Source organism: Poromitra crassiceps, assembly GCF_964638095.1.
Source record: "Poromitra crassiceps genome assembly, chromosome: 19".
Lineage (NCBI taxonomy): Eukaryota > Metazoa > Chordata > Actinopteri > Beryciformes > Melamphaidae > Poromitra > Poromitra crassiceps.
In genome coordinates this window covers 2,501,915-2,525,200 of record NC_139646.1, presented here as the reverse complement: position 1 = coordinate 2,525,200, position 23,286 = coordinate 2,501,915, and the positions used below count along the sequence as shown (strand labels likewise).

The window sequence follows — 23,286 nt, the reverse complement described above, 5'->3', positions numbered from 1 at the left end:
ACTTGTTTGCCGTGATACTTTTAGGTATTTACTATTTCTCTATTTTGAACGCAGCACACATAGCCTATTAAAGAAGTAGACTTTGCCCCATTTATAGCTTTGTTTGTTTGGGTGAGTAGTAACGACAACAACAACAACAACAACAATGGTGAAGTAATAAATAGGCTAGTGTTTGTCAGTGTGTGAGGAGAGCAGCAGGGTGGGGTCGCGCGCAGGAGGGCGGAGCTTGCGGCGAGGTGACGCTTGTTTTACTCATTCTTGTGTTCAGACTGAGGAGCGTCGGGCAGCAGAGGAGAGAGTGTGTGTGTTTGTGTGGAGAGAGAAGTGAGGAAGTCAAGAGAACCCACCGAGAACAACACTTTAATACCTGGAATAATCTCAAACGCTGCTTCGTGTTTCGACAGGTGAGGTTCACTGACCACACGCGTGGTTTTATTGTGTTTTATGTGTTCTTCATATTCACTGGCGAATTGTAGTTTCTCCTCCACTTTGGGCAGTGCTTTGTAGCTAACTACACGTTACATTTTTGGCTGTTTTTTCGTTTTGACTATTGTGTAACGATGCTGTTTATTTTTTTTATCTCACTGTCTTAATTATCTAGCTGCCTATGCGTAATAACGTACATGGGGGCAACGTTTGGTAACATTTATAATGTAACCCTACTTTACCTGGATGCAAATCTGCATTGTCTTTGGGCTTCATTTCCGCATGCCTCAGGCTCACGAGCCAGCCACAGCGATCAAAGTTTGCGTTGTTTTTGTATTTAACGTTACTGAGTGAGTAGCCCGTCTGTTTTCTGACCGTCTCAAGTGTCAAAACGCTCTTTCTGCCAAATAGTTAACGACGTTTGGCCCAAGTATCGATCAACTTGGCGTCACGTAATGTCAGCGGAGAGTCCCACAGTGTCATTAGTGGCGTCAAGTTAAGCGCGTGTGTGTGTGTGTGTGTGTGTGTGTGTGCGCGCTACACACACACACACACACACACACACACACACACACACACACACACACACACACACACACACACGATATTATAGATATATAGCGCGGGTAATAAAAAGTGCAATTTATTCTTTATTTATCCCTTCATTTTATAGTTCTTGTTAACCTTGCTGTAGGTTTTATACAGATAGATAACCCTTGTTGAGCCCCATGCTGTTTTGCCATGACAGCATTGGTGAACAAATGGTGCTTTGGGGTGGGAGTGACTTCACACATCTATAATGTATGACACTGAATAATAATGAACACTGTGGCAACATTTGATACATGCGTGCGTTGATATAGCCTACCAGAGCCCGCCCCCTCATCCACTCATCCTCTCTGGTGCCAGACAGACAGACAGACAGACAGACAGACAGACAGACAGACAGACAGTGGTGATGTTTGCAGGTGTTGCTGCTGAATCCTCCATGATGTCATGATCTTTTGATGTCATGATCTTTTGATGTCATGATCTTTTGATGTCATGATCTTTTGATGTCATGATCTTTTGATGTCATGATCTTGGCAGAGCCTCCTGACATCATCTTGACCCACAAACAAAGACACCACACGTTTCCTCACAGCAGATTGCTCAATCCTGTTTATTGTCTGCAGGGAGAGCACATTTCTCCCATTTTGATTTCACCAGTAAATCCACTAAAATCAACATCCAGCTCAGCTGAGATTACTTTTATCTTATCCGCTTTTTCTTATGCGATTAAGTCATTTGCGCCGGCGCTTCAGGGCACAACTTTAATTTGTGTGGAAGTCAAATTTGATGACCCGGGTCAGCGTAGAATTAGAGTTTAAACGGCTGTCTTTCAAAAGCGAGCCTCTCTCTCGGTGATTCGCGCAGAGGGCTCGGGCACGTTAAACGCTACATCACATCAAATTGCCCCACGCCTCCCACCCCCCACCACCCACGCCTCCCCCCCCCCACCACCCCCCATGCCTCCCGCCCCCCACCACCCCCCATGCCTCCCGCCCCCCATACATACCATCACAAAGCACAGAGAGCAACGGCAAACAAGTGTTTGGCGTTCAACTGTGTTCTAGTGACATCTGTGTGTCAGCTTGATTTGAGCGGGGATGCCAGTAGAGTACGTTCTGTCAGTCGGGCCTGCAGCGAGCTCATGACTACAGCAACAGACAGACAGACAGACAGACAGACAGTGGTGTGGTGTGGTGTGGTGTGGTGTGGTGGCACTGGCCATAATCCCCCACCCCTCCTGCTTAATTCCCTGATATTGTCCTACATTAGAGCAAGGGGCCAGGAGAGGAGATCCTTCAGTTTATAAATAGGTCTATATGCTGTATATAGCGTATCTCCTGGATTCTTTGTTCAACTTGAAGGGGTTTCTTAGTTTTGGTTTGCCGACTTGCTGGTCCCTGCTCTCTGCTCTCTGCCTCTAGTCTCTCCAGTGGTGCCTGACTGAGCACTTTCACGGGGCTTCTCGCTTACAGCGACTCAAAGCGCGCGACACGAGCGACCTGCTCTGTCTCCACGGCTCTGTGTGTTCCTGTTCACATGGAGACGGGGACGCGGGGAGATCCGGTTTCTGCTCAGCCATGATAGGAGTGATAGGGCTCTTTGTAGTTGAAGTCAAAGGGAAGGTGGTGTGATAATCTCCCAGAGGTTAACTTCCAAGAGGCTTAAGAGCCGATCTTCATCGGACAATGGCGTTATCAATCCAAAACAGATTATTCGTCCCTGCTTGTTCCCAGACGCCAACTCTCCGCTCTTTATCTCGGAGGACAAGAACATCCCAGCGCGAGGTCACCGTCGTTAATGTGTTCTTCTCTGTAGATGAGGCGATTTCTTTTGAAGTGGACAGCTTCACATGCTGCCCCCCGCAGGTGTGGAGGGATTTGAACCTGCAACTTGGCCTTTGGTCATTGGCCTGAGGATTCTGGGAAGAAACTTGTGTTATGCCAAAAATCCCTCCACACAGGCCACTAGCCTGGGTGAACGCTGCCTTCAACGTGACGTCAGACTGAGTCTGTAGCGTAGGTTTTGTGACTGATAGTACACGATGGAGGTCACGTGTGGAGGCTGGGTTTACCCAGGCTAGCAAAGCCACAACACATACAAGAAAACCAGGCAGGGGTAGCAGCACAACGGTATACTTTCAGTGAAATGGATCTCTCAATCCAAGTAAAGCCAACCCAAGGATTTTGGTCCAAAATTTCAGTATTCATAAATGCGTGAATAAAAAACAGGACAGGCAATTGTCCTAAAACATTGTTCCAGCAAGAGATTTGTGCTTTGTGTGAAAAGCCTCTGGGATGTCCACACACAGTACAGTGGTGTAATGCTGAAGAGTTTGTACTGCTGAAACCTAACCGTCACTCACTCAAACTAATGATTGACTTTAGACAGTTCTCTAAGTTGGATCAGAAGAGCACAAGAAGATGCCCCTTACTAAAATGACATAATGGTTGTTTTTCTTCTCCATCACTCACACTTGTAGGACGTTGGAGGCCTGCCAACGTATTCTTTTCAAGTTGACTGCTATCAAAGCTCTGTCCAAAACACGCAGCGCATCAGCTGACGGCAAGCTGGAAATAGCTGAATCCTACTGTTTCTTCATGAATATATTACCATTGATAATTTTTTCATTACCGACAGTTCCGCATGCGCAAGTATGAGACGGGGAAGTGAGTGAACTAGATTCCTGCACGGACTCAAAAGGCAAAGCTTTCACAGTTGGATGATTTGGCTGAGCTGTATCTCTCTCTCAGCACAGTGACTCTGAGGAGTCCTGTGGTGCTCTTCTTCTCCTGCTTCTCCTCCTCCTCCTCCTCCTCAACCATCCCTTCATCACACTCTAATGAGAGGGCAGGGAGGAGAGCGAGGGTGCGGTTGACAGAATGCAAATCACTGACTTGTCAGATACACGACCTCGTAGCAGAGGATCATCAACTCACAGAGAACCAAACGAGTGATGTGACGTAATAAGTAGATCTTACCTACAATGCTCTTTTTTGTATTTTGAAATAGTTTTTTTTTTTTTTTTTTTTTTTGCTATTTCCATTTTTCACCACTTCAGTTGTATTTTAGTCATGGTCGTGGTTGTATGGAAGAGCAAACTGTGGATGTATATAATTTTTTTTCCATGATTCTACTGTGTGCCCTCTTTGCCAGATGTCTGGCAGGCTTGTCAACTTGTTCTTGGGGTTTCGCTGTATTCTGTAGCGCCCCCTCAGACTTCTCCCTGAAAAATTCATCATCTGTCACATGGGCTCAGCGCTCACCAGCGCACCCATGCGTGACGACCATGCAAGACTAAAAGACTCCCTGTCTGGCCTGGGACCGGGCTTTTGGAGACTAAAAGACTCCCTGTCGGCCCTGGGACCGGGCTTTTGGAGACTAAAAGACTTCCTGTCGGCCCTGGGACGGGGCTTTTGGAGACTAAAAAAGACTCCCTGTCGGGCCTGGGACGGGGCTTTTGGAGACTAAAAGACTCCCTGTCGGCCCTGGGACGGGGCTTTTGGAGACTAAAAGACTCCCTGTCGGCCCTGGGACGGGGCTTTTGGAGACTAAAAGACTCCCTGTCGGCCCTGGGACGGGGCTTTTGGAGACTAAAAGACTCCCTGTCGGCCCTGGGACGGGGCTTTTGGAGACTAAAAGACTCCCCGTCGGGACGGGGCTTTTGGAGACTAAAAGACTCCCCGTCGGGCCTGGGACAGGGCTTTTGGAGACTAAAAGACTCCCCGTCGGGCCTGGGACAGGGCTTTTGGAGACTAAAAGACTCCCCGTCGGGCCTGGGACGGGGCTTTTGGAGACTAAAAGACTCTCTGTCGGGCCTGGGACGGGGCTTTTGGATACGCCGACGACCCAAACTTGGCCAGAGAACCGAGGCAGAGCTGTCTCGGTGTGCGGGCAGCTTTTCGGTCGCGTCCAGCGGAGACACTTGAGAGCCGGTTTCCTTTTCACTGTGACAGCAGCAGTCAATGGGACAATGCTGCTACTCTTTCCTCTCTGCCCCAAACAAAGTAACTGGGACACAGACGCTCTCTGTGCTATATCAGAGACTTTAGTTCATCCTCTTCCTTCCTACCGTCAACCAAACAGCAAGGGAGGGGGGAGGGGGGGCATCCCAGCACAAAACATCCTCTCTGCCCCAAAACACAGCAGCTGGGCAAACATTGTACCTCAATGGGGCTTGATAAAAAAAAAAAAAAAAAAAATCTGAAATGGAATGTAATTGAGCTCTTTGATTTCCACTTCTTCTTCCTTTTTATGTTGGACATAGTTGTCATAATATGGAAGGATAAACTTCTTCATATATGGAGAAGATACTTCTGTCTTTCTACTATTTCCTCTCTCTACATGTCTGATATGTGATGATGAATGTGTTGTGAGGCATGTTGCCTGCTCCTCTACACGCCTTTGCAAATGAGAGCTCATTGCTACACAGGGACGGGCACACCCCTTTTTTTTAAAACTCATTCCCTCCTCCTCCTTTCTCTGCCTCCCGGCTTCGTGTGTCATCTGATCCCGCTCTGCACTCAGGCGCCTCCTCCGAGACAACTCGCATTTCCTTTGATTCTCAGCGAGGGCCTCCAGGGAGTAAACAACCAGCCAGCAGTTTCCAGCAGCCATGATGCTGTAGTAGTGGTGTATCTATCCACTGGCCTAATTCCACTCATTAAAGTGGCTGCAGTGCATCAACCAGAGCGATCTGGAGCCAGTAGACATTCCACTGCTTCTTTTCTGTGTCGGCACGGGGACTGTGCTTGACGTGGTCTGTGTTTGCTGGGAGCCATTGGGCGTTATCAGATATATTATATAGATATAGATATATTAAGATGTGTTAATGGCAGGTGGAGCAGCAAACTGTGTCCGCAAATTCAGTTTTGTGTCTCGCACAAGAAGTGCGCCCCAGCACTATCCCATTCTCCCATTTCTACAATGTGTCTCGCTCTGTTATGGGCTCTTGGCATGCCCATGTTGCTATGGTCTGGATTTTATCAGCTGCCTGTTAAAGAGTGAAACGATGAATGTTCTCCCAAAGAGTGAGCGCATTTGCAGAGATAGCGAGCCGTGTTCTTTCCACTCCTTCCTCTGGACCTCAGCCCCCCCGGCCTGCGATAGCCTCGTTTGTCAGCACAGTGTTGTCTGTAGAGAATACAGTAGTGCAGCAGCCAGTACAGTAAAGGGGGAACAGTTGCTGCAAACTTCTCCTCCCTGAGTAAGAGCGTGATGACCAGCGCTTCCTGTCACCCACCACAATAGATGCATTAGCTGTGCACCACTTCACATCCTCCCGTATTGATTTATACCAATTAGCCCCCCCCCCCTGCCTCCATAACAGTGCCGTAACGCTTATGTTACGCTGGGGTGAGGGGGGGACATGGAATGAAAAAGGGAAGTGGTGGTTTGGGGTGGGGGGCGGGTTAAGCTCCCCCTGTGGGACAGCTGGACCCCCACAGCCCGTGCCAGAGAGAGAGAGAGAGAGAGAGAGAGAACAATGTGAAGGGAATGCTTACTGACCACAGCCTCTGAACAGCACAGGCTCAGCTGGCTACACAGCCACTCACAAAGCCATTGAGTGTATCAGGAGGGCTGGCTGGTGTGAGTGCTGCTGGGTGTTGTGTTAAAGTCATTTGGGAAAACAGTGTGTGGTGTTGCGTGTGTGTGTGTGTGTGTGTGTGTGTGTGTGTGTGCATTCGGCTAGCCTATATGTCAAATTGATAATCTGCTGCTGAGCAGATGGCGCAGGAAGCTTTACAGATGTGTGGTATCTGCTTTAGTTGCCTGTATACAGCTGCCTCTGTCTGTCTAAACATGACATTAGAGGCCTAATAGAAACCATGATTCGAGTAGATGGACTCAAGGTTTCTAATGCGACATTGACAAAGCAGTATTGTTCTCATATGCTAGTAATAATGTTGCAAGCCTCGAATCCATGAGAAAGGCAAATTGCCTACAAGATATGTAAAAAAAAATTGCTTTGAATTTTTTTTGTTTATTTATTCAGTAACAACAAGAAACAACAAGAAAATGCAAAAAAAAAAAAAAAAAAGATTTAACCATCAATAATTGTTCGTTTTCTAATTATTTCATTTCTCAGAGTAAATACTTGATAAAGTATCAGTAAATACTGACTTATAGTGACAATATCACAGGCTGAAATCACTAAGGCAGTGAGCTCCTTGGGAAGATAGACTACAATAGCATTCTGCACTGGCCAGACTGGGTGTCCAACTAGCTGCTAGCTTACAAAAGACAGTTGTTTTTGACAAGTATTGATAGCTGCTAGCTTCTGGCTGTCAGGTTGGCTGCCAAGATGCTCTAGCTAGCTAATAGACAGCACAGTAAGATTGTCAACAATACATTTTAGCTCACTTAAATTCCATGCTGGGTAATGCTCCCAGAATCGGGTTTAGCAAAAGCCTGTATGTTAGCTTGCGATGCTAACGTCATTGGAACTGCTAATAACGTTAGCATCGCGAGCTAACTAGCGTTAGCGCGCTACTTATCAAACCAGGCTTCTTCCTTTTTTAGCACAGTAGCATTTGCATGACTCTTCATGGCTTTGGCCAGCTAGCTAGCTGGTCACATTATGACCACTGACCAGAGAGCCAACGCTACTGTTAGTTAGTTAGTTAGTTATCCTTTATTTATCCCCATGGGGAAATTCATCCTCTGCATTTGACCCATCCTCTACTAGGAACCTTCCTAGAACTAGGAGCAGTGGGCAGCCACTGTGCAGCGCCACATCAAAGCGCCACATCGGATGCTGCGGGAGTCCTGAGCCCTGCCCGCCTGCCTGAGTCTGGTTCTCATTGGTCAGTGCCGATGTCAATCATTGCAGGGAGGCATTCCTACAAGGCCTGCATGCCTCCACTGTTGTGCAATCTTATCTGTTTAGCCAATCATAGGTTAGCATGAAAAATACTGAAGCACATACACACACATGACACACGGAATAAGACCCTGCCCATGGACCGTGCCCCTGAGGAGCAGGGGGCGGGGCAGTCCTCCGTCCTCCAGAGACTACCCTTTCCTTCCCTGGCCTGCAGGTGTCACCAATGCCATTAAAGCATTTTCAATAATGGAATTAGTTCAAAGCGGAGAGAAAATATATTTTGGTTTATTTATTAAAAATATAGAAACTCTCCCTTTTCTTCTCAAAAAAGAAGGGAGGGGGCTCCTCCCTTGCCTCACTAGAAAAACTCATATACACATTACCCGTTTGTCCATATACTGTCACAGACAGTATATAATAATAGGCTACATAATTCATATTCCTGTTTTGTACTGTAGCTAAAACGTCACGTTGTCAGCTTAAACTCCCCAGGCAGCGACGTACCAAAGCCTTCGACAGCAGACAGCTAAATAAAAGGCCCAGTGATCATAACTTATCTTTTGGCTAGGATCCAGCTTGGAATAGAGCCAGAGTTGATCAGCGAGCCCCCTGGGCCTCTCCCCTGCCTGGTTCAGTCCTGCTGCCATAGAAGAGCTGAGACTAGCAAAGTCAAGCTTTGGTCAGCTGTGTGAGTGTTGCTGATAAATAAGCCAATATCAGTGAGAGTAACAGAACAGTTGCTATTATTAGTTATTCTGAGGACTTGTGCAGAGAATAACATGTACCCATGACGGGCTGCTGTTTCACCCCTCTGGCTATTAGGTGTGTTCAACTGGGGGGGGACCACGCCCTGTTAGGTCTGTCACCGCTGTGTGATGGATGGAGGGGGGGGGCACGCCCTTGTTAGGTCTGTCACCGCTGTGTGTGGGATGGAGGGGGGGGGGGCACGCCCTTGTTAGGTCTGTCACCGCTGTGTGTGGGATGGAGGGGGGGGGGGCACGCCCTTGTTAGGTCTGTCACCGCTGTGTGTGGGATGGAGGGGGGGGGGGCACGCCCTTGTTAGGTCTGTCACCGCCAGTGCTGGGAAAGTTACTTTCAAAATGTAATATACTACATATTACTAGTTACTTTGATTTGAAAGTAATAAGTTACTTTACAATATTACTTTCTGTGTAGAGTAACTCATTACTTATTCAACTACTTTTGCATTACTTTTACCAAAACAACAGCAGCAGCAGAATGACATCGCCGCCCCGGAACCATCCTGAAAAATAATTTCAACCGCCTTGAAGTCAGTGTAAACCATCCAAAATTCAACATTTTATTCTTTTCCTTTGTTATTGTCATTTATAGTGGTTATTTGCATAAAAACACACAGTTTGATTAGGAAATGATTGTATCTTTTTTTAAATATGTGCTTTGATTAAAAAAAATTAACTCAATTTGTAACTTGAGTTACTTGACAAAGTAACTGGTATAATATTAATGAAATCCTATAAGTAATAAGTTATATTACTGAGTTACTGCTAAAAGTAATATACATGTAATATGTTACTTTTGTAATGAGTTACCCCCAACACTGGTCACCGCTGTGTGTGTGGGATGGAGGGGGAGGAGGACCACGCCCATGTTAGGTCTGTCACCGCTGTAGAGACACTCCCTGTCTGACATGCCTGTACTGTATGTGTGGAGGTGGGATCGAGCAGAGTTTCTTAGCTGTCAGTTGAGTTACTCATCCACTGTCGCAATGGCCGCCTCCTCACATCGTTTAAGTTTCAGTTATTGTGAGAAAGAGAGAGTGTAATCAAAAAGTTTTAGATAGCTTTAGGCATTGTTTATTGTGTGTGTGTGTGTGTGTGTGTGTGTGTGTGTGTGTGTGTGTGTGTGTGTGTGTGTGTGTGTGTGTGTGTGTGTGTGTGTGTGTGTGTGTGTGTGTGTGTGTGTGTGTGTGTGTGAAGGATTTGTGGAGGGACACAGTGCAGAATGCAGATTGAATATGCCAAGTCAGTGTGGAATGTCACAGCAGTATTACAGCATCGGTGCTAAACACTGTTCATCTCTCCCTGCTTCTTTCTGTTCCAACTCGTTCGCTCGCAGGGTTCACTCACACACATTCCTGCTGTGTGTGTGTGTGTGTGTGTGTGTGTGTGTGTGTGTGTGTGTGTGTGTGTGTGTGTGTGTGCGTGTGTGTGTGCGCGCGCGCGCGCGTGTGTGTGTGCGTGTTCTAAATCCCAAGTCAGCAATCATCATCCACTGTGGCAGTTGCTCAACAGTATAGTGGAAGATGGTGGTGGTGGTGTGTGTGTGTGGGTTGGCCGGCCTGGGATGTGTGTGCGTTTTCTTGAGCAAAAGTATGGCTGACATGATGTTAGTGGTGAATGTTCTTGTGGATGGTGGTGGAGGTAAAGGGAGTGAGATGATAGAGCAAAGGTACAGTGAGAGTGAAAGGATGTATCAGTCATTAACTGGAAGAGAGCAAAGTCCACTCTAAAGCAAACAATGCAACCAACAGCTTCTCCGTCACGGCTGAACAATGTGGCAGCAGGGCTCGTCTGTCATAGCAATGATACTCGTTTATTTATGACCGAGAAATGACGTCACACCCTAGATGTTTCCTATCCAACAACATAGAGGGAATTGTCTCTGGTGATAAGATGCTCAGCTGTCATTTTGATTAGGGATGCACCAATATGAAATTGTTGTCCAATCCCGATAACCGATATTATACAACAGTTAGTTCCGGCCGAGCAATTTGATTGGACCAGAGGGATCTTAGCAGTGCTGCTGATTTTTCACGATAACAGCACTGGCGCTTCACTGTGTATATGTTGCTCTGCTTCACAGCTGTTCTAAACGTTTCCTTGATTAGCTGCGTTCAAACAGCGCTCGCACCCAGGGACAACGATATGGATTTAACCTTGATTATGAACGGTAAGCTGAAATCCTCTGTGCTAACCTCAAAGTAGCTAACGTTAGCTTAGCTAGCTTGCAGTCAGAAAACTGCAGGCGGAAAGTGTACCTGTTGTTGCTTGCTTGGCAACACGACTTAGTAGTGCAATCCTGGGGGAACTGTTTTTGTTGGCTGAGGCGAATAACAGACATAAATCATCTGTTGTTGCAAATGACTTAAACAATGCTATTATTACTTGATGAATAGCTTTGTTTATGCTGTACAACAGTTGTAAGCAATATCACACTCGAGGTCGTGCTGTTGTTGGCTAATATCATCACGGCTGTGATTATCTTCGGCACTCGGCCTGCGGCCTCGTGCCTACGACCGAATCACAGCTGACATATTGACGATATTAGCCAACAACAGCACTCCCTCTTGTGTGATATTTCTTAATTATCATTGCTGTTATGGCCAATAACTGATATTTACCATTGTTGATATGATCTGAGTTTCTACGAAAATAAAGTTTTGTACATACTCAAAAACACATTTAAACACCATGAATTAGGAATTTGGAAAAGCCCATAAATCTTTGATTTATTGCATTGTTTCCTCTCAATAAGAAAATGTGGGTGATACCAAAACCAATAACCGATATTACCATTGCTGTTATTTTGCTCAGGACCGATACCGATATATTACAAAATTACTAACATCGATCAATATGATACCCGATTGCCGATATATTGTGCATCCCCTTGTGCTGTAAATGGCAGTCCTTCTCTTTGGCTGTCTCTGCAGCTCTCTGTGTGACTGACGCCTACTTCCAGCATTCCCCTCTCTTATCTGCTGTTAGCCCGCTATCATCAGCCCCCCACAGCCTGCCACAGAGGTCAGGGCACAGTCAGCTGGTCACAATTAGAAAAACATGTCGTCGTCGTCGTGTGTGTGTGTGTGTGTGTGTGTGTGTGTGTGTGTGTGTGTGTGTGTGTGTGTGTGTGTGTGTGTGTGTGTGTGTGTGTGTGTGTGTGTGTGTGTGTGTGTGTGTGTGTGTGTGTGTGTGTGTGTAGCGAGAGAGAGAGACGCTGAGCAAGCAGATGGGTGAGTGTATGACATGGTGCATATGAGGAAAGAGAGGCTGAGAACCAGCATGGAACAGCACTTACAGCAGCAAGTGAGCATTGTTCCAGACAGATATCAGGTAAAGTCTCCACCACAGCGCGGTGTGTGAACTGAGCCAGACTTTCTGTTACCTAGGTGATGTACGGGGTGTATCACAGTGAGCTGCGTCAAACTTTCTGTTACCTAGGTGATGTGCGGGGTGTATCACAGTGAGCTGCGTCAAACTTTCTGTTACCTAGGTGATGTGCAGGGTGTATCACAGTGAGCTGCGTCAAACTTTCTGTTACCTAGGTGATGTGCGGGGTGTATCACAGTGTGCTGAGTCAAACTTTCTGTTACCTAGGTGATGTGAGGGGTGTATCACAGTGTGCTGAGCCAGACTTTCTGTTACCTAGGTGATGTGCGGGGTGTATCACAGTGTGCTGAGTCAAACTTTCTGTTACCTAGGTGATGTGTGGGGTGTATCACAGTGTGTTGAGCCAGACTTTCTGTTACCTAGGTGATGTGCGGGGTGTATCACAGTGTGCTGAGTCAAACTTTCTGTTACCTAGGTGATGTGCGGGGTGTATCACAGTGTGCTGAGCCAGACTTTCTGTTACCTAGGTGATGTACGGGGTGTATCACAGTGTGCTGAGCCAGACTTTCTGTTACCTAGGTGATGTACGGGGTGTATCACAGTGTGCTGAGTCAAACTTTCTGTTACCTAGGTGATGTGTGGGGTGTATCACAGTGTGCTGAGCCAGACTTTCTGTTACCTAGGTGATGTGCGGGGTGTATCACAGTGTGCTGAGTCAAACTTTCTGTTACCTAGGTGATGTGCGGGGTGTATCACAGTGTGCTGAGCCAGACTTTCTGTTACCTAGGTGATGTACGGGGTGTATCACAGTGTGCTGAGCCAGACTTTCTGTTACCTAGGTGATGTACGGGGTGTATCACAGTGTGCTGAGTCAAACTTTCTGTTACCTAGGTGATGTGCGGGGTGTATCACAGTGTGCTGAGTCAAACTTTCTGTTACCTAGGTGATGTGCTGGGTGTATCACAGTGAGCTGAGTCAAACTTTCTGTTACCTAGGTGATGTGAGGGGTGTATCACAGTGTGCTGAGTCAAACTTTCTGTTACCTAGGTGATGTACGGGGTGTATCACAGTGTGCTGAGTGATCTGAGCCAGACTTTCTGTTACCTAGGTGATGTGCAGGGTGTATCACAGTGTGCTGAGCCAGACTTTCTGTTACCTAGGTGATGTGCGGGGTGTATCACAGCGTGCTGCGTGATCTGAGCCAGACTTTCTGTTACCTAGGTGATGTGCGGGGTGTATCACAGTGTGCTGAGCCAGACTTTCTGTTACCTAGGTGATGTGTGGGGTGTATCACAGTGAGCTGAGTCAAACTTTCTGTTACCTAGGTGATGTACGGGGTGTATCACAGTGTGCTGAGCCAGACTTTCTGTTACCTAGGTGATGTGCGGGGTGTATCACAGTGTGCTGCGTGATCTGAGCCAGACTTTCTGTTACCTAGGTGATGTGCGGGGTGTATCACAGTGCATTGCTTGAGCTGAGCCAGACTTTCTGTTACCTAGGCGATGTGCGGGGTGTATCACAGTGTGCTGCGTGATCTGAGCCAGGCTTTCTGTTACCTAGGTGATGTGCGGGGTGTATCACAGTGTGCTGCGTGAGCTGAGTCAAACTTTCTGTTACCTAGGTGATGTGCGGGGTGTATCACAGCGTGCTGAGTGATCTGAGCCAGGCTTTCTGTTACCTAGGTGATGTGCGGGGTGTATCACAGTGTGCTGCGTGACCTGAGCCAGACTTTCTGTTACCTAGGTGATGTGTGGGGTGTATCACAGTGTGCTGAGCCAGACTTTCTGTTACCTAGGTGATGTGCAGGGTGTATCACAGTGAGCTGAGCCAGACTTTCTGTTACCTAGGTGATGTGCGGGGTGTATCACAGGCAGCGCTCTAACAGTTGGCTGAACCCGCTGCCTCGCCCAGGAAAACAAAGACTACACAAACGCTGTCACTGATTTACTGAATACAGGAAAGTTCCACCACTGTAGACCCGTGGTACTGCTCGCTATAGTTGTGTGTTTAAGCAGAAAAACCTTGGTGAATTGTGGTTTTGTACTCAATACAAAATCCATATGTTTCACAGTGAAACATTAAAGCGATTTTAGTTCAAATGGTTTTGGGAAACCCAGTCCACAAAGTTGGTGTGTGACAGTTTGATCAATTCCTTCCCCTCACGGCCAAATTCATAGATGGCTAGTAGTGGCTTAAGATGTTGTTATTATTATGACACCTTGCCATTACTCGTTGCTTGAGGGTAAAAAGGGGCCACACCTTAGACAAGTATGAGAGGAAGGAAACACTGTCAAGAGATGAAGGAAGAGGTTTAACACGCTTCAACCAGAGCCGTATAATAGAAGAGTTCCGACATCTCCATTCACTCCAATGGACCAGTTTTTTACTCTCAAGAGTTCCAGGAAGTAAGGTCCTGGATTAAGCAGCACTGTCGAGTTGCAGCAAAATAGACAGTTTGTGTTGTACTCTGAAAGGGTTTTTTCCCCCCTTGAATCAAATTGTACATTATCAGCTTTATTTTAGCATGCAAAAGTAGCGCGAGACCCATTCCTGGCTGTTCATTGGCTAGTAATGAGTCTCGCATTTTGGCCCTCCGCTGATGCCACTCTCTTACTAGAGGACACTAGCTTCAACCAACTCACAAGGAAGTGCTCTCAGTGAAGCAATTGTATATCAGGAGAGACTTAAGAGATTTAGTCGAAAGTATACTGGAGCACATGGATTTAAGGCAACAAACTTTATTTTAACGTTTCGATGCCAAGTGTGTCAATACTCATACCGCTTGGTGAGTATCACCTGTAAGCTTGAAGCCGTTGGATGCAGTGTATCACAGCGCCCTGCGCTTTATAACAGGTGATGGCTTCTGTACACACCACTGTATACTGTATGAAAAAGTGGGCTGGCCCTCCCTGTCGGCTCGAAGAGAGCAACATTGCCTTTTATTTATTTACAAAGCACTAATTGGAAAGCTTCCCCTTTATCTGTCTTCACTCCTTACTCAGAACAACACAAGTCATCATACCCGCTCACAGTCTCATATCAGACTGCTCATTCCACGTGCGAGGACTGAACTCGGAAAGACGGCTTTTTCTTTCTTTGCCCCTAACAAATGGAACAGTCTCCAGGATATTTTGAAACTGGAACTCTTCATCCCCCTAGAGTCCTTCAAAGCGCACATCGAGAGTACCAAGCGCGAGGAGTGCGCATGTTTTATTTAATGTACTTAAGTACAGTACAGTATTTAATCTTGTCTTGTCTGTCTGCAATTTTGTTTTCCTGTATGTGTATTGTTGTACCAGGGCGCCCTTGTAAATGAGAGCCCGCTCTCAAGAGCCCTCCCTGTATAAATAAAGGTAAAAAAAAAAAAAAAAAAAAAGCTAGCATGTACCTGCATGGTGAGTATCACCTGTAAGCTAGCATGTACCTGCATGGTGAGTATCACCTGTAAGCTAGCATGTACCTGCATGGTGAGTATCACCTGTAAGCTAGCATGTACCTGCATGGTGAGTATCACCTGTAAGCTAGCATGTATATATGCATGGTGAGTATCACCTGTAAGCTAGCATGTACCTGCATGGTGAGTATCACCTGTAAGCTAGCATGTACCTGCATGGTGAGTATCACCTGTAAATTAGCATGTATATATGCATGGTGAGTATCACCTGTAAGCTAGCATGTACCTGCATGGTGAGTATCACCTGTAAGCTAGCATGTACCTGCATGGTGAGTATCACCTGTAAGCTAGCATGTACCTGCATGGTGAGTATCACCTGTAAATTAGCATGTATATATGCATGGTGAGTATCACCTGTAAACTAGCATGTATATATGCATGGTGAGTATCACCTGTAAGCTAGCATGTACCTGCATGGTGAGTATCACCTGTAAACTAGCATGTATATGCATGGTGAGTATCACCTGTAAGCTAGCATGTACCTGCATGGTGAGTATCACCTGTAAACTAGCATGTATATGCATGGTGAGTATCACCTGTAAGCTAGCATGTATATGCATGGTGAGTATCACCTGTAAGCTAGCATGTATATATGCATGGTGAGTATCACCTGTAAACTAGCATGTATATATGCATGGTGAGTATCGCCTGTAAGCTAGCATGTACCTGCATGGTGAGTATCACCTGTAAACTAGCATGTATATGCATGGTGAGTATCACCTGTAAGCTAGCATGTACCTGCATGGTGAGTATCACCTGTAAACTAGCATGTATATGCATGGTGAGTATCACCTGTAAACTAGCATGTATATGCATGGTGAGTATCACCTGTAAGCTAGCATGTACCTGCATGGTGAGTATCACCTGTAAGCTAGCATGTACCTGCATGGTGAGTATCACCTGTAAGCTAGCATGTACCTGCATGGTGAGTATCACCTGTAAGCTAGCATGTACCTGCATGGTGAGTATCACCTGTAAGCTAGCATGTACCTGCATGGTGAGTATCACCTGTAAGCTAGCATGTACCTGCATGCACAGACAGCTTTGGCCAAACCCCATGAGACCCCAAGGCAGACTAACAGCATGTGACTCACTGAGCTCAGCTGCTGTTGGCTCTGAAGGTGAGAGAGGGAGTTATAGCCAGGGCCCAGGCCCAGGGACACATTGGGGGGTCTTACAAACACCATCCAGGTGAGATGAATGCATTTTGAACATGCAAACATAAAGACACATACACACATGCAGCCCCGGGGAAATGTGTGAGGACATGCCAGTGACTCGCTAGTCTATCAAAGTGCTACAGACATCTAAGCACATTTAAGCACTAGTGAGGAACATGCAATACACACTTTTCACTGGCGTCCACACACACCATTGTCAGTGCCTTTTCCATACCAATTGTAATAGAATACAAAGACCCCTTCAGGGCCTATAGTGGTATACACTCACACACACACACACACGCCAGCACGCAGGCAGCAAGACGCCAGGGGAAGGAAAACATGGGCTGTCCTGGCTGAGCGAGTGAAACATAAGAACACACACATCCTTATGTAAAGCTACAGGGCGAAAAGACAAGGGAGTGGTACTTTTCACCAAAAATGGCAGGCAGGCAGGCAGGCAGGCAGGCAGGCAGGCAGATAGGTAGATACAGCAGTTCTACTGTGAACGCATTCCTTTTCGCCGTCGTACTCCATCATCAACTGTGATGTCTTGCTGCATGGTGAGGTCGGAGGTCATGTGATAATACTCATTTTGTTCAGGGAAGTAGGATGTGTGAACAATGTAAGCCAGCATAGCTTGTTTTGTGCCAACACGTCAGCTAGCCTTCCTGGTCTCTATTAGCCCCAACTTGTTTTTATTACGACGATTTGACTACAAGTAGGAAGGTAAGCTACGAGCAGCCAACATGAACCTATTTTGTCTGTTTTCACTCTGCAACCTGTATATCTTCTTCAGTGTGTCACTATAAATCAGAGTAGTACTCTCACACACTCTCACAAGTTGCATTCACACACACACACACACACACAAGCACTATGCCAGTAATGTGCCCAGCAAAGACTCCCGTCACACACACACTCCCCAACATTGCAAAGATGTGAAAACACTGCTAGTCAGTAACAGTGGAGACATTGTTATCAGTCATATGTCACACGCAGTGCCACACAGCTATAATGAATGCACATCTTTCTGTGATGAGGAGAAAGAGGATTTCAGTGATGGACTCAAGCTACTGAAATGAGACGTGGGGGGTGTTTAGCTCCTGGTAGCAGGAGGTTATTTGGGGTCTGGGCTGGACTCTACCCATTACAAGCATAATGTCTTTTTTATGTTTTTGATTCAGTCTTCATTTATCCACATTAGTAGGGTCCCGTGTGCAAAGGAAACCTGGTAAAGACAGCGTCACATTTACAGTAGTTACAGAGAGAGAAACGTCATTCATACTGTAATATAGCAGCTTCCTCGTTGTAAGATATTGAATAATGGAAAAAGATGTTGAACAACTGTTCAAGGTAACTCTAAGACGGCGATATGATTGATTGATTTTCCTTTATTTTCGTGTTATGCACACAAAGTGCCCCAACCTCATGGGTCTGCAAGACACCAAATATTTGTCATTGCAGTGGCCAAATAATTCAATACATTTACATTCAATTAAATACATTACATTAGAATAGACTACACCATGAAGGCATGTTTTATTTTATTTTTTGTTCACGTTTAAATGTACCCGTGCTCTTTGTTTGTTTTAACTTGTGCATACCTTTTTCTGTGTGAGAGTACTTAGTTTGAGAGCAAAGCAAACCGCAGTCAAATGCCTTCTATGTGTACATACTTGGCCAATAAAGCTGATTCTGATTCTTCTGATTCCGATGATTTCAGTTTGAACTGGATCAAATGCCACTGTGGATGGAAAGCTTCATTGTGGAGAGAGGGAAGATTCAGTGAGGGAACGAGAGAACAAGTTGAGAAGAAAGGTGGAGAACAAACGTGCTCCAACAAGTAGCATGGCTGTTACACAATCTAGTGCACAGCAGCACTGTTGAAACACAAATACAGATTGTAAAATCATGGCCCAGGATACAAGACGACTTGAGACCCAGCAAGTGAATTGGTGTCAGTATTTAACATAAATCAAATCAAAAGCTGAATCCACGTTGTTGCAGTGGTTTTGTTTTGGGTGAGGCTTGAGGCGCTCACTGTCTCCAACACAGAGTCTCGCCTACCGGAGTCTAAACCTGCCAAGCAGGTTCCTGGTTGCCATGCGTCAGCAGCAGGCGTCCTGCTCCCACGGCTGTACGGGGCGGAGGCTGGGGTGAAAGGTCAAATGGGCTGAGTGGCTGACATTCCTCCCTTACAGCTGTCTCTCCTCCCTCCTCTGTGTGTTGTCATTTTTAGGTCAGGGTGCATGGCGGGGCGGGGAGGGGAGGGGAGGGGGGTGCATACCCTGAGCTACCGTACCTAGCAGGATCAGAAGCTGTATGATGTTCCTATCCATGTATCCCTGAAACAAGAGCAAGTCACCGGCTGCCAAACCTTGTGGGAACGTTATGTTAGTTTGTTTGTGATAAAGACGTCACGTGTCATTTATGAGACGAAATGTTGCAATTCCTAATGTGTTGTTTGTTTTTCTTTGTGCTTTGTAGGTTTGCTGCATTGTTTTGATCCCGGGAGGCGAGGATGGCAATGCAAAGTATGTGATTCTCTTTTCATTAGATTTTTTTCACATCATTTAACTTCCTCTTTCCTCTTCAATTTCTCTAATCCGATTGTTTGTGCTTGTTTGTTCTTCTTTGTCTCACGTTCCCTCTCAGTGAATTATGTCACTTGTACATTTTCATCTTCACTTCTACACTAGTTTGATACTGGAGTCTGTTGAAAAGCCTATGCTTTGATCATGACCTTTTCTACTTCCAGCTATTGTAGGTCCAAATGCTAAATCAAAATACTAAGAAAAGGTTAGACAGGGTTCCCACACGTCCTTGAAAATAGACATAGATAGACATGGCTCATTTGGAAGTGCTTGAATTTATATACTTTGTGCAATGATTATTTTTATTTTTATTTATTTATTTAACGTTAGTCGAGTCAGTGATGACTTGAGCAATTGTGATGTCATCAGTGATGTCACTCAAGCAATTGTGATGTCATCAGTGATGTCACTTGCAATTGTGATGTCATCAGTGATGTCACTTGCAATTGTGATGTCATCAGTGATGTCACTTGCAATTGTGATGTCATCAGTGATGTCACTCAAGTAAGAACTAGGTGTAGGAACCCTGGTTACAGCTTTATGTTTGCATTGCACACAGTCTTGCCCATAATTAACATGCTAAAAACCCTCTCGCTCCCTGACCCTGTCCATGTGGCTGTGGTCCCAAACCTGCTATTAACTGACCCACAATGCCTCTCTCCCTGCTCCGCAGTGGGTGAGCCTGAGGGCATGGTGAAGGTGGCGGAGTGGCAACAGACGTACTACGGCACAGACTCTGGCATCCAGTCTGGAGCCACCACAGTCACCAGAGATGATGACGGCACAGAGTACAGCACCTCCAAGCACTACACTGTCACCACCACTGTGACAAGTGACGAGCCTGGTAAGATACGCACGACACCACAAGAAAGACATTGTATGATGTAAGCATGTCATGGTAAAAACAAAACAGTGGAGCATTATGCAATAAGGAGGGATGGAATGATATATCGAAAATTATAACATAATATAATAATATCATTAATTTAATATAATATAATACATATTCTAATCTAAAAATGTGACAATGTGTATCGTGGCACAGAAAAATGTATCACAATATTAGCTACATTTTATTCTGCTGTAGATATCACAAAATGCCCATCACAAGCTCTCCATTAAAATGATATTATTTGTGCCATCCAGTGACATTTTGAAGCTGCTTCTAGCTATACGTGACATGTGTCCGTTTGTAGCACGAGAGGATAGCCTACAGTATGTGCATGTGGAGAGGAGGACTTTACATTCTAGCAAGCCAACGTCATTACTACAAAGATTTGTGACTCAGAAATAAATGTACACGGTCACACTTTGTTGTCATTGAACTTGTATTCATCATCAGCATAATCAGTCAATCAAACGGAGACCATTAGAAAACAGTGTCTTAATGAACATCCCTCCTGCCCCTCTGCCGTCCCTCTCACAGACTTGGAGTCACAGTACACCATGACCCGGGCCCAGCGGGTGCGGGCAGCCATGTTCCCAGAGACGCTGGAGGGGGGCACGGCCATCCTGTCCACTCAGACAGACCCGTCCCAGATGACCAACGTCCAGCGGCTGGCCGAGCCGTCCCAGCTGCTCAAGACCGCCATCATCCATCTGATCAACTACCAGGACGACGCCGAGCTGGCCACGCGGGCTATTCCAGAGCTCACCAAGCTGCTGAACGATGAGGACCAGGTGAGGAACCCCAAACCATATACAGTTACCACCTACCGTACCAAGTGCCAGATGTTGATCAAAAATTAGTCTTTGTGGGATACATTAATTACACTTGGTAACTTTGAGTCGAAAACGAGTCGCAGTTGCCTCAGTTATGTTCTGATGTTTGGGGTTCTGTTGAATTTCATGATGAATTATAAACTTCCATCCATTCTATAAGTGAGTGAGCCATTTTTAATCAACACAGTACCTCATTCTATACATGAAGTAGCATTGAAAATAAATACAGTGATAAAACAAATGTATTTAGATTATTTTGACCAGTAGAAAATATTTTTGTCAGTCTTTAGTATTTGCACATTCCTGTTTGGTCTGCATACGCCTACATGTCGACCTGCATGTATCCATGTTTGCCTTTGCCTCAATCTGTCGACGGCAGTGATTCACCCGAAATATCCTGCAAACTATTGTGCATTGACTCCTGCAGTCAAGTCTCTTTACAAACTAACTTTTCCCTGACATTCCATCTAATAGCCACTGCCAACCAATCTTGATCTCCAATCTTCCCAAAACCCTAATGGTTCTGCTCTTTGTCCATTGAGTCTAAACGTAACAAGTACTTATAAAGTGTAATGTGTCTCTACCGCCCATTCTACCTATTAAGTCTTCTCTGCCCTCCCTGCCCTCTCCATCTCATTAGGTGGTGGTCAACAAAGCAGCACTGATTGTCAACCAGCTGACCCGTAAGGAGGCTTCGCGGCGTGTGCTGATGCAGTCGCCTCAGATGGTGGCAGCCGTCGTGCGGGCCATGCAGAACACGGGCGACATGGAGACAGCCCGCGCCACAGCCAGCATCCTCCACAACCTGTCCCACCAGAGGGAGGGCCTGCTGTCCATCTTCAAGTCCGGAGGCATCCCCGCCTTAGTCCGCATGCTCAGGTACTGAGAGAGGGATGGATGGATGCCATTTGGAGTCTTCTGTCACTTACCACCGTTTGTTATTTTATATGTTAGAGCAGCCATTCCCAACCTGTGGGCCGCGAAGGTATTGCAAGTGGGGCCACCAAAATAGGGCTGTCGCGGTTATCACATTACCACGGTTACGCACTCATGCCAGGACAACCGCAGATGACCGCTTGACCACACGCAAACGAGCAGAGACACAGATCATTCATTGGTATGATAATGCCGCTAATAGAAGGGCCAAGCAATGCGCACTACCGGCAACAAGGAAGCGCAAAGCACAAAGAAGAACAAAGTTCTATACTGGCTCTCCAGTAGGCTACCAAACGTATAATTATTATGTATGAGAATGCATTTCTCCATTGTTGAATGATAGTTATTTAACTTGTAATCAATTATCTGTTAATTAGCCTATTGCAGACAGCCCCTCACATTAATGGCCCAATCCCACCGCAGCTAGTAGCGCGGTCCCGCTCCGCTCGACTCGACTTTTGGTCTCATCCCACCGGTATAAACCGGCCCAGCTCGGTTTGATTTGGGGCTGAGCTGGGCTACTTTTAGTACCTGCCTCGTCGGGGTTCTATTCTGCCAACCCGGGTCCATACCGTGACGTGAAAACATTGTAGGCGACTGATTGGTCAGGCAGAATCGTGTTTACTCTCCATATCCTACTGACTGTCAATGCAGCGCTGCATACCAGTTTACCTTCTTTTCTCTTCTATTATGCTTTTCTATCAGTCTTTTGTTTTGCTGCCTTCGCCTCTGGTGAAATAAAATCGGCGCGGTGGTTTCAATTGTCCAAAAGTCCGCTGCTCTGAAGCGCTTGTGTAGTTAGTGCTGCGTCGGCTCCGCTAGGCCGCAGGCGCCTGGTGAAGCCGCGGTTTTGCCTGGTGAGAGGCCGCGGGGGTAGAGGCTTCACTCTAGCGCAACCCCCCGTCCCTCGCGCCCGTCCCTCGTTTTGACTAACAACAAAGTGATATCCATTCTCCTGGTCGATTGTCACTTTTGCCCATGTACACTGTAACACCCGCCCAACATGCTGTGATGCTATGAGCTGGCTGCTCAGGCCAGGATCAAGGACTGTGATCATGCCAGCACTGCTCTCTCTCTCTCTCTCTCACACACACACACACACACACACACACACACTGTAGGTAATTTAGAGGCACCAGTATTTCATAAACAGTTTAAAAGTTCTGTGTATGGATTTAATTGTAACGTTATGTTATAGCCTATTTCAGAACATGGGTGGAGGGCAGATATGCGGTCGCTGTGACGACCAGGTGTGGGCGGGGGCAGATGAACGGCGGTCGAAGCAGAACGTCCATCGGGTTGAAGCAAGTAGAGCCGAGTGGTGACGGGCTGTGCAGGGCTGTAAAATGTGGTGGAATTGAGCCATTAGTTTCTGATTTTTGTGTGGTACTGATGGACAGCTACCTTTCTCGTTCAAATAAAAAAAATGGCTCTTTACGGTCGGATGTGGGCCACAAACTTTTTAGAGATTTTCAAGTGGGCCATGAGTTGGAAAAGGTTGGGAAGCACTGATTTAGACAAATGT

General features: G+C 46.3%; 1 protein-coding gene across 2 annotated transcripts in view; it reads left to right on the top strand.

Annotated features, from left to right (window-relative positions):
* Positions 1–267: 267 nt before the first annotated feature.
* Positions 268–23,286, top strand: part of jupa (junction plakoglobin a) — a 34,444-nt gene continuing 11,425 nt past the window's right edge. The window contains exons 1-5 of one of the 2 annotated variants that reach the window (XM_083656120.1): positions 268–404; positions 18,997–19,043; positions 19,777–19,947; positions 20,530–20,783; positions 21,466–21,704. In XM_083656120.1, the coding sequence (XP_083512246.1) occupies positions 19,031–19,043; positions 19,777–19,947; positions 20,530–20,783; positions 21,466–21,704 (677 nt within the window). In that variant the 5' untranslated portion in view covers positions 268–404; positions 18,997–19,030. Of the gene's footprint in view, positions 407–18,996; positions 19,044–19,776; positions 19,948–20,529; positions 20,784–21,465; positions 21,705–23,286 lie in introns of both variants that reach the window. The other variant, XM_083656119.1, reaches the window with a different exon arrangement.